Source organism: Elephantulus edwardii, unplaced genomic scaffold (genome assembly GCF_000299155.1).
Source record: "Elephantulus edwardii isolate Elephantulus edwardi_28Jun2011 unplaced genomic scaffold, EleEdw1.0 scaffold00037, whole genome shotgun sequence".
In the NCBI taxonomy this organism is placed as follows: Eukaryota; Metazoa; Chordata; class Mammalia; order Macroscelidea; family Macroscelididae; genus Elephantulus; species Elephantulus edwardii.
In genome coordinates this window covers 12954093-12969228 of record NW_006399787.1, presented here as the reverse complement: position 1 = coordinate 12969228, position 15136 = coordinate 12954093, and the positions used below count along the sequence as shown (strand labels likewise).

At 50.1% G+C, this 15136-nt stretch overlaps 2 protein-coding genes and 1 pseudogene across 2 annotated transcripts in view; 2 read left to right on the top strand and 1 right to left on the bottom strand.

The window, feature by feature from the left end:
- Nucleotides 1-9602: 9602 nt before the first annotated feature.
- Nucleotides 9603-10002, top strand: LOC102858031 (annotated as a pseudogene).
- A 1844-nt stretch (nt 10003-11846) lies between these two features.
- LOC102844437 (proline-rich protein 2-like) lies at nt 11847-12773 on the bottom strand. The gene has a single exon (XM_006884791.1). The coding sequence runs from the start codon at nt 12771-12773 to the stop codon at nt 11847-11849; it is 927 nt and encodes a 308-aa protein (XP_006884853.1).
- Nucleotides 12774-14174: 1401 nt separating this feature from the next.
- PAPLN (papilin, proteoglycan-like sulfated glycoprotein) overlaps nt 14175-15136 on the top strand; it is a 37482-nt gene continuing 36520 nt past the window's right edge. Inside the window, exon 1 of the mRNA XM_006884790.1 lies at nt 14175-14231. Coding sequence (XP_006884852.1) covers nt 14175-14231 — 57 coding nt within the window. The remainder of the gene's footprint in view (nt 14232-15136) is intronic.

Below are 15136 nucleotides of genomic sequence, written 5' to 3'. Positions count from 1 at the left end.
CACCATGGACACATGGGAAGCTCTCTACTTGCCAGAAAGCTGAGGTTTGGGGCCTTTGCACTCAGGTTTTCAACATTTTGTCCACCAAGAAACTGGCTTATTAATGGGTAATTAGTCATGTTTACTAAGTTGTTTGATCCAGGTCACGGTCTTCCCAATTGCTTGCTATGCATCTGAGAGCTAAATAAGGAATAAAGATAACAGAAGAATCATGCCTTTGAGTTGTGATGCTGGAGAAAAGTACTGAACATGCCATGGCTCGCCAGGAAGACAAACAGGTCTTATCTGGGAGGTGAAACCACATTGTTCCCTTGGAGGCAAGGATTTTGAAGCTCCGTCTCACATTCTATGGGCATGTTGTGAAGAGGAACCAGTCTTTAGATCAACACGGGAGAGGAAGACCCTGAATGAGACGGGCTGACAGACTGACGGTAAAATAATCAGGTGTGTCAGAGATGGCAAGGTTGGCTCAGGATAGGGACAGGTTCAGAGTCATCGTTAATAACAACAACATGTTTGCTAATCAGCTTTACCTGCGTTTACCGTCAAGTTAGGCTCACAATTGTTTAGTGAGATGACTAGGGGATTTATGGTCCAGATGGGCTTCTGTGTGGAGGTTCTCAAATGCTCCATAGTACCCTCTGCCTTTGTGGGAACGCGGGGCCAGGGGCGTTGTTTTGAGGTGGTCTAAAGAGCCCTGATTGTGCAGTGTGTTTTGTATTGGGCTGCTAACCCAAAAGTTGGTGGTTTGAATCTACCAGCTGCTCTTTGGGAGAACAGTGAGGCAGTCTGCTCCCCTTAGATTTCCCGCCTTGGAGACCAGGTGGAGGGTTACCCCAGGTCCCAATCAGATAGACAGCAGTGGAGTTTGCAATGAACCCAGTTTCAGGAACCTAGTGACACAGTGGGTAAAGTATTAGGCAGCTAAAGGGAAGGTTGCTCTTGAAACCCTCCAGCCTCTAGGTGGGAGAAAGCTGTCTGCGAAGATCGACAGCCCTGGGAACCCAGTGGGGTCGTTCTATGCTGTTCGACGGATAAGGGTTCCTATTAGAATGGACTCAGTGGTCGTGGCTTGAACCTGCCTTCCTCACCCATTCTCCTCATGCTCCAGGGTTCTAGCTAGTAGCTCAGGCAGAGGCCAGAAGCTTCACCAAGGTTAAGGGCTGTAAAAAGAAAACGACAGCTCACACCCTTGGCCACCTGCACTGTGTCCAGTGAAGCCATGATGCAGTGGGCAGCGGACACCTGGGCCGGACTGCATTTGGCAAGACACTTTTCTTCTTGCGTCTACGTCCTTCACGTTGATCCACAGGATCTTGGTTAGTTCCGCGGGCACTCTGAAGCTACGTCACGGTGTTTGCTCAGGGCCCTCGGCCTCAGTAGACCCTCCCAGTGGGGCCTGCGTGTGTGGGGATGGCTCAGCCCACTGACTGTGCTACATGTGGGAATCGTACCCTCTGGGCCCCGCTTTGTCAAACTGGCAGCAAGGGCGACATCAGAGTCATCCCACCTGGAAAAGAATCAGGGACCCTGCCCCGTCCCCTGTGGCTAGATATCCTCGGGAGACCTCTACTTTCCTGACTGCACAAGTATCCAAATTCCTGTTGTGGGCTATAGATGCATTAATGATTGATTTCAAAGACAAGTGATTATATACAAACGTCCTAACAGATCAGTAGTGATATGTCACATGTTGTTGTTACATGACGTTGAGTCACCTGTGACTCTTGTTGACCCCTGGTGACCCCTATGTACAATACCTCTGAACCCTGCCCTACCCAGCGCCAATCTCACTGTCTCCAACACACCACTGCCATTACCCCAGTCACTGAGTCAGTCCTCAACCAGGGTCTTCCTCTCCTGCGCTGTCCTTCCACCCTTCTAAGCATGATGTCCTTGTCTAAGGACTTGTCTCTGCTGGCAATACGTCCAAAGCGTGTGAGACGGAGCTTCCAAATCTTTGCCTCCAAGGAGCAGCTTGACTTCCCCCCCTCCAGGACAGACCTGTTTGTTCTCCTGGCAGTTCACAGTATGTTCAATACCCTTCTCCAGCACCACAGCTCAAAGGCATCAGTTCTTCTGTCATCCTTAGTCATTGTCTGATGCAAATAATTGTGAAGACCATGACCTGAATCAGGCGCATCTTAGTCTCCAGACATGTTTATCTTCTTACACTGTTACAAATCTTCATAATGATACGTCATGCAATTCATCAAGAGCTCCAAGTACTTGATATTTGTTGCATGAGTTAAGCTCTGCTTTTATAGCGGATCCACTTAGGAAACATTCTTGTGAGCGGAGGTGGGTGTGCTTGCCCAGCCAGAGGGAACTGAAAACAAGCAGAAGCCCCATCCGTGTAACATGTGCAGTCAGTCGGCTTGCACTGAGACCAGCCTGGGCTGCCATGGGCCATGGGTGACAGCGGGTAACTGTGGCTCTGCCTGTCTCTCCCTGGCAGAGCCCCTGCCTTCCCGTGGGTGGGGTGGAGGGTGAGGCCTCAACACCCCTCCGAGGGCCTCTGCCCTAGGGCTGAGGACGAGTCTGGGCCCCATCTTACTGCGGGAACTGGGCCAACCCAGATGTTTCCGCAGCCCCTCCCTTGGCTCCCACTGCCCCTCCTGCCCGGCTCCAACACACTCTTCTTGTGCTCCTTCCTGGCCAGATTGTGTCACCCCAGGATGGGGAGGAGCTGCAGACCTGATGGTTCCGGCCACAACTTCTCTATCCCCCAGTCTCCCCTCACCTGCCAACACGCGTGCCTTTGCCAACATCAGAGCAAGGCTCGCATTTGTCTGCAGACTCTGGCTGAATGTCTGTCCCCTCTGATGCCTCTGAGCCAGATGAGGGAGTTAGTGTTGATGAATGCACCCTCTCAGAGGAGCCCCAGCCCCCCAAATCTTAGGGCGGGTTGCCTCTGGCTCCCCCAGGCAGGTGGTTGAGGGGGTCTGAGAAAATTTTCATTTACTGGTCCTATCTCGTGCCTATCTGGGTCTTGTTATTGGTGATGGTGTGTACTGTCGAGTCACCGCTGACCCCCCGCAGGGTTTTCAGAGGCAGTAAATCTCATGGGAGGAGACTGCCCATCCTTCTCCCGCAGAGCAGTGGGTTGATTTGAACCAATCACAACAACCTCATGCCTTACTGGGGCCTTAGAGTTGCTCAACAAATGTTTGGTAACTCTGAGGTGAATTAGGGACCTGCAGGAGAGGCTATTCATGCAGCACAATGTAAACAGCGTGTGAGGAGGGTATGTTTTTGTCAGAATAAACATTAACCAATTTTGTCCTCGTTTACTAGGTCGTGCTGCCGAGGGGAGACCAAAGGGAATGGGCCATGTTCTCAGAAAAGACCCATTATTTATAAACAGGTGGTCAGGCTCGAGTCCAAGCAGAGTTTCTCCCCCAGCACTTGTTTGTGACATCGTGAGACGTGTATGGATTTCTCCTGGGTCAGTGTCCCCTCACTGAATGCAGGAGGAAGTTCTGCTTTGTCCTTGTCAGGCGGCACCCAAGTAACGGAACCCAGTCACGACAGCGTTGGGCCATCGTGGTCTGAGGCGTCCCATGGGATGCTGCTTCCTAACTAGACTGCCAGCTTCTCTTCCTATCTCAGTCTGGAAGCTCATCTGTGGCCTGGGGCTTGTCCCGTAAACCCAGAATGTCTTGTGAATTTGCTATGAATACCTCCCGTAGAGGCTCTGCTAAGCTCATCATATGTGATGTGATCCTCATGCTGTTCTGTGAGGGGACCTGTTGTCCCCATTTTACAAGTGAGCACACCAAAGGTTAGTAGGTGAGTGTTTAACCTTTTGCACCACTCTGGGAGTCATGGTTATGTAAGAGCTGTAAAAGTAAAGAGTTCAATCTCGTTTTATGTCTGAATGAGCCTCATGTCTGGGAGTACGTGGAGGGAACTACATTTCTGTCCCAGCTTTAATGATTAAACTCTCCTCCCAAGACCAAGTGGCTTATGACAGCCTCCTGACAGACCCTTGGAGCGCTGAGCGACTCACTGGGGTGATGTTACTTGGGGTGCACTGACTTGGGTATGGCAGGAGGATGGACAGTATCAGCTCAGTGACAGGTCAAGGGAGCAGAATGTCATCAAGTGTGTTAACCTGCTCCTTCTTATTCCCTCAACTCTGGAATGACTGTGTTGAAAATGGATACACATGTTAGAGGGTGGGGAGAAGTTAGGGAAATCTGTGTAGAAATCATTAAATGAAAAGTCTTCCCCCCCCTTTTATATTTTTTTTACTGAGCTTTCTCCTGGGTTCTGTAACTTTCATAGTAGAAATAGTTGAATAATCAGGTTGCAAAATTTGTTCTACAGCCAGATTTGAAGATAAGGGGTTATAGGTCTGGATGGCTCTGATTTAGTATCAGTTGGTCAAGATGTTTGTCTTATAATGGGCTCGAGTGTGTCAGAGATTATGAAGATGGCACAGGACAGGGTTCAGACCTGTTGTTCATAGGATCACTACAAGCGGTACTAAATTTCAAGGCACCTAACAACAACAACGACAACATGCACATAAAGGGAGTTCTGGTGGCTTAGTGGTAAGGAATTGCACTGCCAAACCAAAGGTACACAGTTTGAATCCACCAGCTGCTCCACAGGAGAATGATGGACCCTCCTGTGCAATTTACTGCCTGCGAAAACCCACTGGAGGATCAACTATGAGTCAGTTCCAACTCAGTGGTACATAATAACAACAGTACATATAAGACAATTAAGAAATACTTCTAGATGGTCTCTCTCTCCTCATGCTCTTGAGTTAGAACTGACTCATGGCTCACCCTTCATTGGGTTTCCAAGGTTGTAAACTGCATGAGAGGAAATCGAGCGTCTCTTTTTCAGAGCCACTGGCTGTTTCAGAACATCTTTGGGTTAACAGCACAACTCCCTACAGAGTCCACCAGCAGAAGATGCACAAAAACATCTTAAATGTGATACTGCAGTGCATAATAATACAGTCATAGTAAAATCAACTATGTATATACCAGAGAGAGTCAGTCTCTCTCTCTCACTCTCTCTCGCTTGCTCTTGCTCTCTCGCTCGCTCTTTCTTTCTCTGGTGTACGGTACTGTTACACAAATTTAAGAAGCAGTTCTTAAACATGATTTACAGGAAAAAGAAAAAAGATCCCAGTTAAAGATTAATACTGACTTTTCTATGTTTCACATCACTAGCACTTGCATCTGATGCCTGGTTACAAAGGCAATTGAAACCAAATACAAAGTTACACATTCAACATGGTGTTAACTATAATGTGATCGGACTTAAAAGGTTGGAAGGAGTTCTCCTTCCTCAAGCCACTGATCCGAGGCAGCCCTTGTTTTCATGAAGTTGTGAATGTGTTATTAACCATTAAAGGTAACTCACATGCTTACCACAAATAATCAAATGCCTCATGGCTTTTGGCAATTTTTATTTGTTGTTGCTGTGTGCTGTCAAGTCTCTGGCAACTCATAGCGACCCTATGCACAATAGCCCTAAATCCTGCTCTATCCTTTGCCAATCTCACCGTCTCCAACACACTTACCCCCATTACCCCAGTCACTGAATCAATCCACCTCAGAGAGGTGCTCTCTTGTGCTATCCCTCCCCCCTCCCAAGCATGATGTCCTTCTCCAAGGACTGGTCCCAGAGTATGTCAGACGAAGCTTCAGAATCTTTGCCTCCAAGAAGCAGCCTGGTTTAACCCTCCCCAGGATGAACCTGTTTGTTTTCTTAGCAGTCTATGGTATATTCAATTCTCTTCTCCAACACCACAGCTCAAAGATGTCAATTCTCCTTCTATCCTCCCTAGTCACTGTCCAACTCTCTGATGCATAGCAAGTAATTGCAAAGACCATGGCCTGTGTCAGGTGCACCTTAGTCTCCAGAGTGACACCATTGCTCTTCAGTACTTTGGAGACCTTCCTAATAGAAGACTTTCCCATCGCAGTATGCCTTTTAATTTCCTGGATGCTAGTGCCAAGAGTGTTGACCATGGAGCCAATCAAACTAAAGCTGTTAATAATCTCAGTCTCTTCACCATCCAACCTGATGCTGCCAGTTGGCCCACTGGTGAGAATCTTTATCTTCTTAATATTGAGCCTTTGGACATTCTTAACCCAGATATCAACTGTACTTTGCCCAGGCCCTGGAAGTCAGGGTGCAGGCATGTTCCTGCTGTATTTAAGTCTCAAAGGATGGTTAAGGACGTTTGTCTGTGAGTGGCAAGAGTCTAGTCCAGCCTGCTTCAAGTGATGGAGACAGCAGACCATGTCCATTGGGACAGGTTCTAATCAGAACTGTTTCTGGGCCATGACTGAAGACCTTGATGGAAGCTCTGGCCCCTTTCTGGCCTGATGCTCCAGTCATCCTGTCTCAGTGGCCTTCTTCTAAGGGACTTTTCTGTTTAATCCCTTTCTGGTTTGTAGCCAAGAACCCTGTGTGTGTCTGCTTGGGTCCCCTGAGAAGCAGACACCACAATGGGATTAGAAGAAATGCCTGAGAGACTAAGGAGTGTCAGGAACAGGTGCAGGCGGGGCCCTCAGGTATAGACCTGAGGTAGCAGCTAAAAGCTGTGAATCAACTAGGCTTTCCCCTGCACACCTTGAAACTTCCCCATCAGGCCCCCTCAGACTCTGGTGCAGGGTACAAAGATGAAGCACTCACTGTTTGGAGGGAGGAGGCAAACGGGTCACTGCAGTAGATTGAATGTGCGTAGGGCAAATCTGGGCAGCATGAAGCACCAACGGGCCACTTATGAGAAAGCTTCCTGGAGGGGGAGGATCCTGGAAGGCCAGAGCTCTGGGGAAATTGTCTTGCCATCTCTCCAGCCTTCACCTCAAACTAACCAGACAAAAATATCTGCCTCACTTATTTTGTGGCTTTGGCTCTGATCTGGACTTGAATTGCTGATCATAATGTAGGGTATCCATGGAGGCAGCGTGGGGCAGGCAGGAAAGATTACTACTCAGCACCTTGCTGGCTGTTTCTCTCCCAGCCCTGTTCTCTGCACCAGAGAAAGAATCACTATTGGCCCTGCTCCATCACAACCATCCATTGTGGATCAGACCACTGTAATTATAAAGAAGAGAACAACTGACTCTGACTTCTATCAACTCCACAAAGGGGAACTGTCCCCATAAACAACAACCACAGTACAAAACTGATTCCTACAGTCAGACATGGTCTCCCATGCACCTATTGCTGTTGATTGTCTTATAGTTGAGCACGACTCATTGTAACTCTATGAACAAAAGACCTGAAGCCTTTCTATAACTATCGTTTCTCAAAGTTCATGGAGTTTCCAGAGGCATTTTGTTTAGGAAGTGGATGCCACTTCTTCCATGCACCTATTTCTACTAATTCCAACATCAGTATTACTGCTTTACTGAGTCTGAAATCCATTGCAACGGCTACACAGACTTCACAGAACCATACTCAGGGTTATGGGGTTTATCAGGGAAGTTAACAGGCTATAATTCAGGTTGGTAGCAGGATACAGTCCCTTAGTCCAGACAGTTTCTCAAACATGGGCACAGGCCCTTTGACCTTCAATCTCAGTTATGTCAGTGTTATAAAGTTCCTTTCATCCCAAGCTTGGGTAAAGGCCTCTGGCTCTGGCTCTGTGGTGCAGCAGTCCAAAGAAGTTTATGTTTCATGTCAGTCTCTGGTTCTCTGCTGAGACTCCTTTTCCTCTTGTCTTGATCCAGGTGTGGCTGGCTCAGGAATCTCTGGCCCCAAAGGATGTAGGCTGCTTCCTCTTCTTGGTGTTGAGATTCTCAATTTCTGCCACTGAAACTGCTTGATTTAAACCTAGTGGAGTGATGAGATGAGCCAATCCCCCTGTGCATAGGCCAACACTCTCTATTTGTATGATCCCATCCATTCATGTGGCAAAGTCAGGGTCAAGGGTAGAAAAGCCATTTTGAACAATAAACTCTTGACACTACAGTGATCTATAGAGTTTTTAGTAGATTGTAAACCTTTATACCAAATTTATCTTAGTCTTGAAGCTCTGCCTGAAATATGTTTAGCATTGTAACAACGAGCAAGTTCCACTGAAAGATCAATCAATGATGGTCATGCTTAAGATACACCATCTACGAGTTGAGTCCTAGTCTTCATCTTAATGGAGATTCTATCATTGACCCCTACCTGGTAGGAGCTTTATGGAAGTCAATTGTTTCTCTACTCAGTCACCCTCTACATGAGGTGGCTATGGGACATGCCCAAGTGCACACACAGTGAGAGCCAGGAGCAACCAGGCCAGTTTGCCTCGAAGAGCTGACCCTGGCCCCACACGGAAGGAGGTCTGTGATGGAGACAATGAGTGGCGTTTACAAGAAAATGAGAGCCTTAATCTTCTTTTGTGGAATTTCCTTTCTAAACCATGCTGTTAGGTGCTGTGCTCACCATATCCCCAGAAGATAGCAAAAAGTTATACCAGATGATGGCAAAAAGTAATCGCCCAGGCCTGTAACTGGTGGAGGCCAGATGGTGGGTCCAAGCTTTCCCACCAAGCACCATGTGTGGGTTCTCCCGCCTCAACTTTAGGACTTTTGTTTTGCAGTTAGGGTGAGAGCTGAGAAATCATGGGTTTGATCCCCGTTAATTGTCCTAATAACAAGTTTAGTACTTCTGTCCCTCTTAGTTCATTATGTAGTACCAAGAAAATGAAGAAATATGTCTCGGAAAAGGTGCAGCCCGGATGCTCCTTGGTCAAGGTGGCACAGCTTCACCTCTCATAGTCTGATCATGCTGCTAGGAGAGGCCATTCCTTGGAAAAGGACATCAGGATTAGAAGGGTGGAGGGTCAGTGAAGAAAGGAAGTGAAGACAGGAAGATTCCTCAAGGAGATGGTGACTGCTGCAATGGGCTTGATTTTATCAGAGATGGAGAAGATGGCACGGGATGGGACAGGATTCAGATCCATTGTTCATAGACTCACTAGGAGTCATACTGGCCTCAGTGGAACCTAACAGGATCTTAAAGCTTGCAAGACCATCTAAGGGCACAACTGATCTCTATTTGCCTGAAGCAAGGGAGGAAGGAGACTCAGGAACACAAAGAAGGTAAGACCTTACTGCCTACTGCCTCCTTGAACAGCTGTCTCTGCTGCCACAAGAACCGAAGAACTTGCCAGTGCCCAATTACTGAATATTTTCGTCAACGAGTTTACGGAATAATCCCAATGCAAAGTGGGGTGGGGAGAATGCAGTGCAGACTGTGAAATTCTCAGGGAACCTATACCTCCTGGAGCTGAGAATGTTGGATGAACTCCTGAAACTTGCTTTGTTGTTGTTGTGAGGCGTCACCGAGTCCTCCATGAGTCACAGTGCCTCTGAACAACAGATGAGCAACAGATCGGAACCTCACCCCACCCGGCGCCATCCTCACGGTCTCCAACACCTCACACTCAGCTGAGCTAGAGTCATTGTGTCGATGGAAGTGCTTCTGGTGTCAGGCAGTGAAGTCACGGGTAAACAGGCCTTGGAGCTGAGGTACCAGCGGGGAGATGCAGGGAGTTCAAGTACTGCTGTCCAGAGATTGAAGCTGCCGCAGACGTCAGCCTGGACCACGGCATGGTCCTCCGGCCTGCAGCTATGGCCAAGGACATCCTGGGTGAGGCAGGGCTGCACTTCGATGACCTAAGCAAGCTGCAGGTGCTGGACCCAGAGGTCACCCAGCAGACCAGAGAGCTTCAAGAAGAATGCAAGGACTTTGTGGACAAAATCAGCCAGTTTCAAAAAAATAGTTGGTGGTTTCACTGGGCTTGTTGACCAACTGGCAACAAAAGCAGAAAATGAGAAGATGAAGGTCATCGATGCCCAGAACTTGCTCAAATCTATAACAAAGCAGAGAGAAGTCCAGCAACAACAACCTCAAGCACTAATTGCAGAAGAGAAAATGCAGCTAGAAAGGTATGGAGTTGAATATGAAGCCCTGTGTAAAGTAAAAGCAGAACAAAATGAATTTTTTGACCAATTTATTTTTCAGAAATGAATTGTTTCATTTTTTTATAGCAAGAGGACAAAACAAAAAACCAAATCAACGTCTGCCATTCCAGTGACTTGACCCACATGTGATGGTGCATAAGGAATAAAGAATGCATCTCTTGGAAACATTAATATGAATTTGGGGGAACCTCTTTTCAATGGTGTTGGGACATAATCTGCTGGCAAACGGGTGCATTGCCAGCCAGCCGCCATGGAGGCCCAAGTTTTCACTTCTGATCCTCAGTCTGAACTGAGCGATCTGTAAATTTTGGTTCTTTTTTATGTGTGTAAATCTACAAAACTTTGGGAGAAGGCAATAAATTGTTTTCAAATGGGAAAAAAAAGTCATTGTGTCAATCCATCTTGTTGAGTGTCTTCCTCTTGTTAGGTTGTGGACTCTAGGGGGCTCCAGGTCGAGGTTCCTTGGTCTGGAGACTGAGACCAGGGGACCTGCATCCAAGGTGGTTTGGGGCAGGTTTTTATAGCAGGGTCTTCAGGGAAGGAAGGGGGGGACATTCTGTTGTGGTTCAGCCAGGTGGGTGAGGCCTTTTGTTGACATGTGGTATTATTCTCCACTTTGACCTTGGTCTAGGCCTAACACCTATCTTTTGATGACCCCTCCACCTCTCCCAGCGTGATCCAAGGACTTGAACCTCCTGACAAGATGTCCCAGAAAAGTGATGTTGATGGAGAAACAAATCCGAAAAGGAGAGAATGGTTGCATGCCTCGAAGAATGTAACCAATGCCACGATATCTTATGTGTAGAAATTGTTGAATTGATGTGTGTTTTGCTGTGTATATATTCTCAACAATAAGAAAATAAAAACAAAGAAAGAAACTGTGGGTCTGGGAATCTGAGAAGGCATCAGAGGGAGAACTGGAGCAAAAGGGAAGGTAAATTCCTTGGGTCTCTGCCACCCAGCAGCCCCGACTTTCCTCCCCCTCCCCTCAATCCCATTCCTCACCCACCATTCCCCACCCCACAACTGGAAAACCTCCCCCCACGGAGCAAAGAACCTTTGACCAACCTCAAGTCAGGACTGAGGGGCAGGGGCGGGGCTTTCTAAACAGAAGAAACAATTTTCCTTTTTTTTTTTTTTTTTTAATTTTCCTTTTCTACGGAGGTTCTGGGGTCACTCCACTCCCCTTACTCTGTTAAGCTTTCTCTTTGCCTTAAAATCCCCAAGACTCCCCAGAGGCTCAAGCTACACAGCTGTAGCGGCTCTTCTCTTCCCAGGTCAGAAACGGGCCTGGACTTTTAAGTGTTTAAGTTTGAGCAAGCATGCACACCCCAGTTTTCACACATACTGAGGGAGCTGGTCATGGCACCCCAGTTTTCACACGTACTGAGGGAACTGGTCATGCTGGTGGGGGGGAAGGATGCCAGCGTTTGTGACCCTCTTCCTCTCACCCCTTCCCCTGTGTGTCAGGCCCAGTGCCATTTCCCCGAGGGATAGGTGAATTTCCAGTTCCAAAATTGTGTTGGTAGGCCTGGCATAGCTTAGTTAAGGGGCAGCCAGGAAAGGAAATAAAATTTGTCACACTTGGTGAAACTCCTGTCATAATCAAGGCTAGAAGACATTTTTTGTATGTTAAATAAGGCTCTTATCTTCAGGGACCTCCCCACTTCACCACGGGATCAGGGAGAAGGAAGACTGACCCGCACTGTGCGGTGACTCTGAGAACTACAGCGGGGACTGAGGGGACAGCCCAGGGAAGCACCAGTTTGCTTGGCCTGGGCCGCGTCCAGGAAGGCTTCACGGAGGAGGTGACATTTGAGGTTTGCCAGATGAGTAGGAGTTTGTGAGGTAGAAGCGACTGGAAGAGCGCATTCTAGGAAGTGGAGAAAGCTAACTGGAGGTAAGATGGGAACTCCGTAGTGTCTGAGGTCCAGGCTGGAGGAGCGGGGAAGGAGGCGGTCGGATGCGGAGGGGAGTTGTGTGTAAGGGGCCTTGGGAGGGTGGCCGGGAGCAGAAAAATTTTGGCACAGGATGGTTGCGCCAGGGAGGGTGCCGGCCCAAGAAAGGTTGGTTCGAGGAGGAGCAGCCCCAACATGGTGTCCACTCCAGGCGGTGGAGGTCTTGGTCACCGAAGGGGCCTTTCCACAGGCTAGTGCCCACCCACCAGTCCAGGGAGGGTGTCGGAGGCTGCCTGGGGGTGCTGGGGCGGGGCAGGAACCAGCCATGGGTGGGGAGGGAACGTCCAGCCTTCGCTCCGGCGTGAGCAGGGACGGGCGCGGGTGGCTGCGCTCCCGGGGACAGGTAGGACGGGGGGACTGGAGCTCGGCACCCCCGAAGCATCTGCACGGACGTGCCGGGCCAGCTGCGGGGAGGGCGCGGCGGAGGTGGGCGCAGGGCGGGCGGGCTACGTGCTGCTCCCCGGCCGGGTGGGCGGCGCTCGTGGTTCGGAGCGCAGGGCTCGGAGGGCGCCTCCTCCTCGCCCTTCAACCGCTGCTCCGGCGGTGGAGACCCGGCTTCCGCTCCCGGAACTGCCCGGGTCAGGGCTTGGGGCGCCAGAACCTGCGCGCCTCCAGTGGGACCCGGCCCGGCCCGCAGCCCCGGGCCCCGCGCGTCCTCCGGGCAGAGTGGAGCCTGCAGCGCGGCGGGCGCCCCGGTGGGGCCACGCGGGCAGGGCGTCGTTCTGAGGACAAGGGGTCCGTCGGGGACCGTGGGGCTGCAGCGCCCGACAGGTCGGAACCGCAGGAGGGGCGAACCAGGCAAGCTGCCCGCCGAAAAGAGCGCCCCGCTCAGCGTGCGCCCCACTCGCCACGTCTCCATGCTCCCTGCCTGCTCTGTGCGTCCTAGGGCCAGGACCGTGACCCACGCTGACACAGGGGGCCAACAGATTGCTGTTGTTTTTTATCACCAAAGCACTCTTCTGTCTGTGAGAAGCAGAGCTTTCCGGTTCTTGGGACTTTGGAATCGCAGCTTTGGTCATGGTGATGGTGGTCCAGTGACAACTGCAGAGCGGTGGCCAGATTAGTCGCAACTGTGTCATCACCAGTGTTCTTTCCTCTGGCCCTTTCTTGAGTCTGTTCACCCTCCCTAAACGCACGTCTCCGTCTCGTGCTTAACCTTTAGCCCTAGAATACCCCTCCGTCGGTGCTGCCAGCGTCCTCCTCAGGGCTGCGCGGAACCTCCCCACCTCCCTCACCTCTGCTCATAGCAGCAGTCTTGATTTGAATGTGTGGCAATGGCTCGGTCGCTCTGCACCCTCTAACGAGTCTGTGCGTGGCGAAAGGTGCCAGGTTGCATTTGGCTGAAGGGCGTATGTGTGCTTAGTTTTATCCTTATAAACCGAATTCATCAAATGATTTGAAAAGATGAAAGAGAACGGTACTGAAATTCGATTTTTAAATTCAAGCCTACCAGTTAGTAGACTAGCTTATTTAACGTTTCACTCGAGCAGCGCAGCGTCTAGGTCATTCTCCCCGACGGTGGCGTGCACGCACGGGCACACCTCCTTCACACACGAAGAGGTGTGGACCACACTTCCCCCGAAGCTTGCACTGCGCTCGTCGCACACGCACTGGCTCGCATGCGCGCACACATTGCACAACACTGAGCTTCCATGCACCACACTGCATACAGACGGATACGCATGAATAACGCATACGGTTCACAATACTGCACAGCCCCCCACGTGTCTGCGCACACGCCCAGCATGCCCACACATCGCACGCACCTACCGCACAAACTGCAATGCACACATGCACAACCACACTACACAAGCCTCGACATGCACACTCCACGTTTGCTGCATCCCCAGAGATTACGTGGTGCATCCCCCCCTGCTGAGAAATGCTCCCTGGTGTGGAAGTCAACACTAATGGCTATTTATAAAGGAATCGCTTACGGAATAAAAAAATAATGCAAATCTGACTCCTTTGAACCTGAACTCTTAGTTTTCAACAGCAGACATCTTTTTAATTGTCCCCCTTTCCCTCTGAAACATAGAAACAAGCTGTTCCTGGATTTCTGCCAGCTGTGGATGGGCATTCCCCCTCCCCCCACCTTTGTGAGTTACACAGCTGCTGTGGGCACTGTGTTCCCTCCAGCTCTCTGCGGGTCTCCGGGCCACCGTGGGCAACTGGAAGAGTGCCACGCACCATCCCTGCGCTCAGGACAGGCGTCACCGGCCCACCCTGGGCCCCCTGCTCTCTTTCTCTCCTACAGAAGATGCAGCAGCTGCTCCTGTTCGTGTCCCTGCTGCTGTCTCTGTCGCTGGTGTCCTCGGTGGGTGTGGCTCTTCCTGATCTCTGGAGGGCTTGGGGAGGGGGGCGGAGGAGAGGTAGAAGGGCCTTGTGAGCTGGGGGCGGGGAGATATGGGGACGATAATCCAGAGGGGACCTTGGAGGCAGGGGACGAAGGAGAAGCACCCTGTACTGGTTGGGGCTGGTGGCAGCAATATCCTAGGGGCGGGACAACCCTGGGGAAGATGGAAGATGGGGAGGAGAGGGGAGAGGAGAAAGGGGAGCCCTCAGCCCTGAAAGGAGTGCCGGCATTGAAGCCGATCTGATCAAGGTGCCCTGAGTTTTGAGTCTGGTCTCTGGATACATGAGCTGCAGGAGTAGTAACCTCCCACCTCCCTCCACCCCACTCCTTGGAGCTGGGCTGTGTTCAGACCACCTTCCCATGTGGTCTTCCAGGGGTAGGTGGAGGCGATGTTGAGAACAACCAAAATGTCCCACCTACACCAAACGTGGCTGTCCTCTCAGCTGCGCTATGCATGGGCCTGCAACTTTGGGGTTCGAGTCATTGCTGCTCCCACAGGGAATCCAGTAAGACAACTAGCAGGTCCTGTGGCTACTGAGTGTTTGAAAGGTGGCTGGTGCAACTGACAGATGGAGTTTTAAGTTTTGTTTTATTTTATTTTATTTTAATGTATTTATATTGCCACATATGGCCAGTGACTATTGCGTTGATGAAAATATAGATGGGTATACAGGAATGAAAATACGGAGTGCACACAGGAAGCCACTGGTGAGCCGAATGAGTAGCTCTTTTTAACAGGAGCCCCAAATATGGGCTCCGCAGAGGTTTTCTTTTGTCTTTATTTGATTTGGTTGAAGGTTTACAAAGTACAAAACTAAAAACACATTGCCATTGAGTTAGAACCGACCCATAGCCGCCCTTCCACT

Excerpts from the sequence above, each read along its gene's own strand:
- LOC102844437 (XM_006884791.1), bottom strand. The coding sequence starts at position 12,773 with ATGGAGACGTGGCGAGTGGGGCGCACGCTGAGCGGGGCGCTCTTTTCG.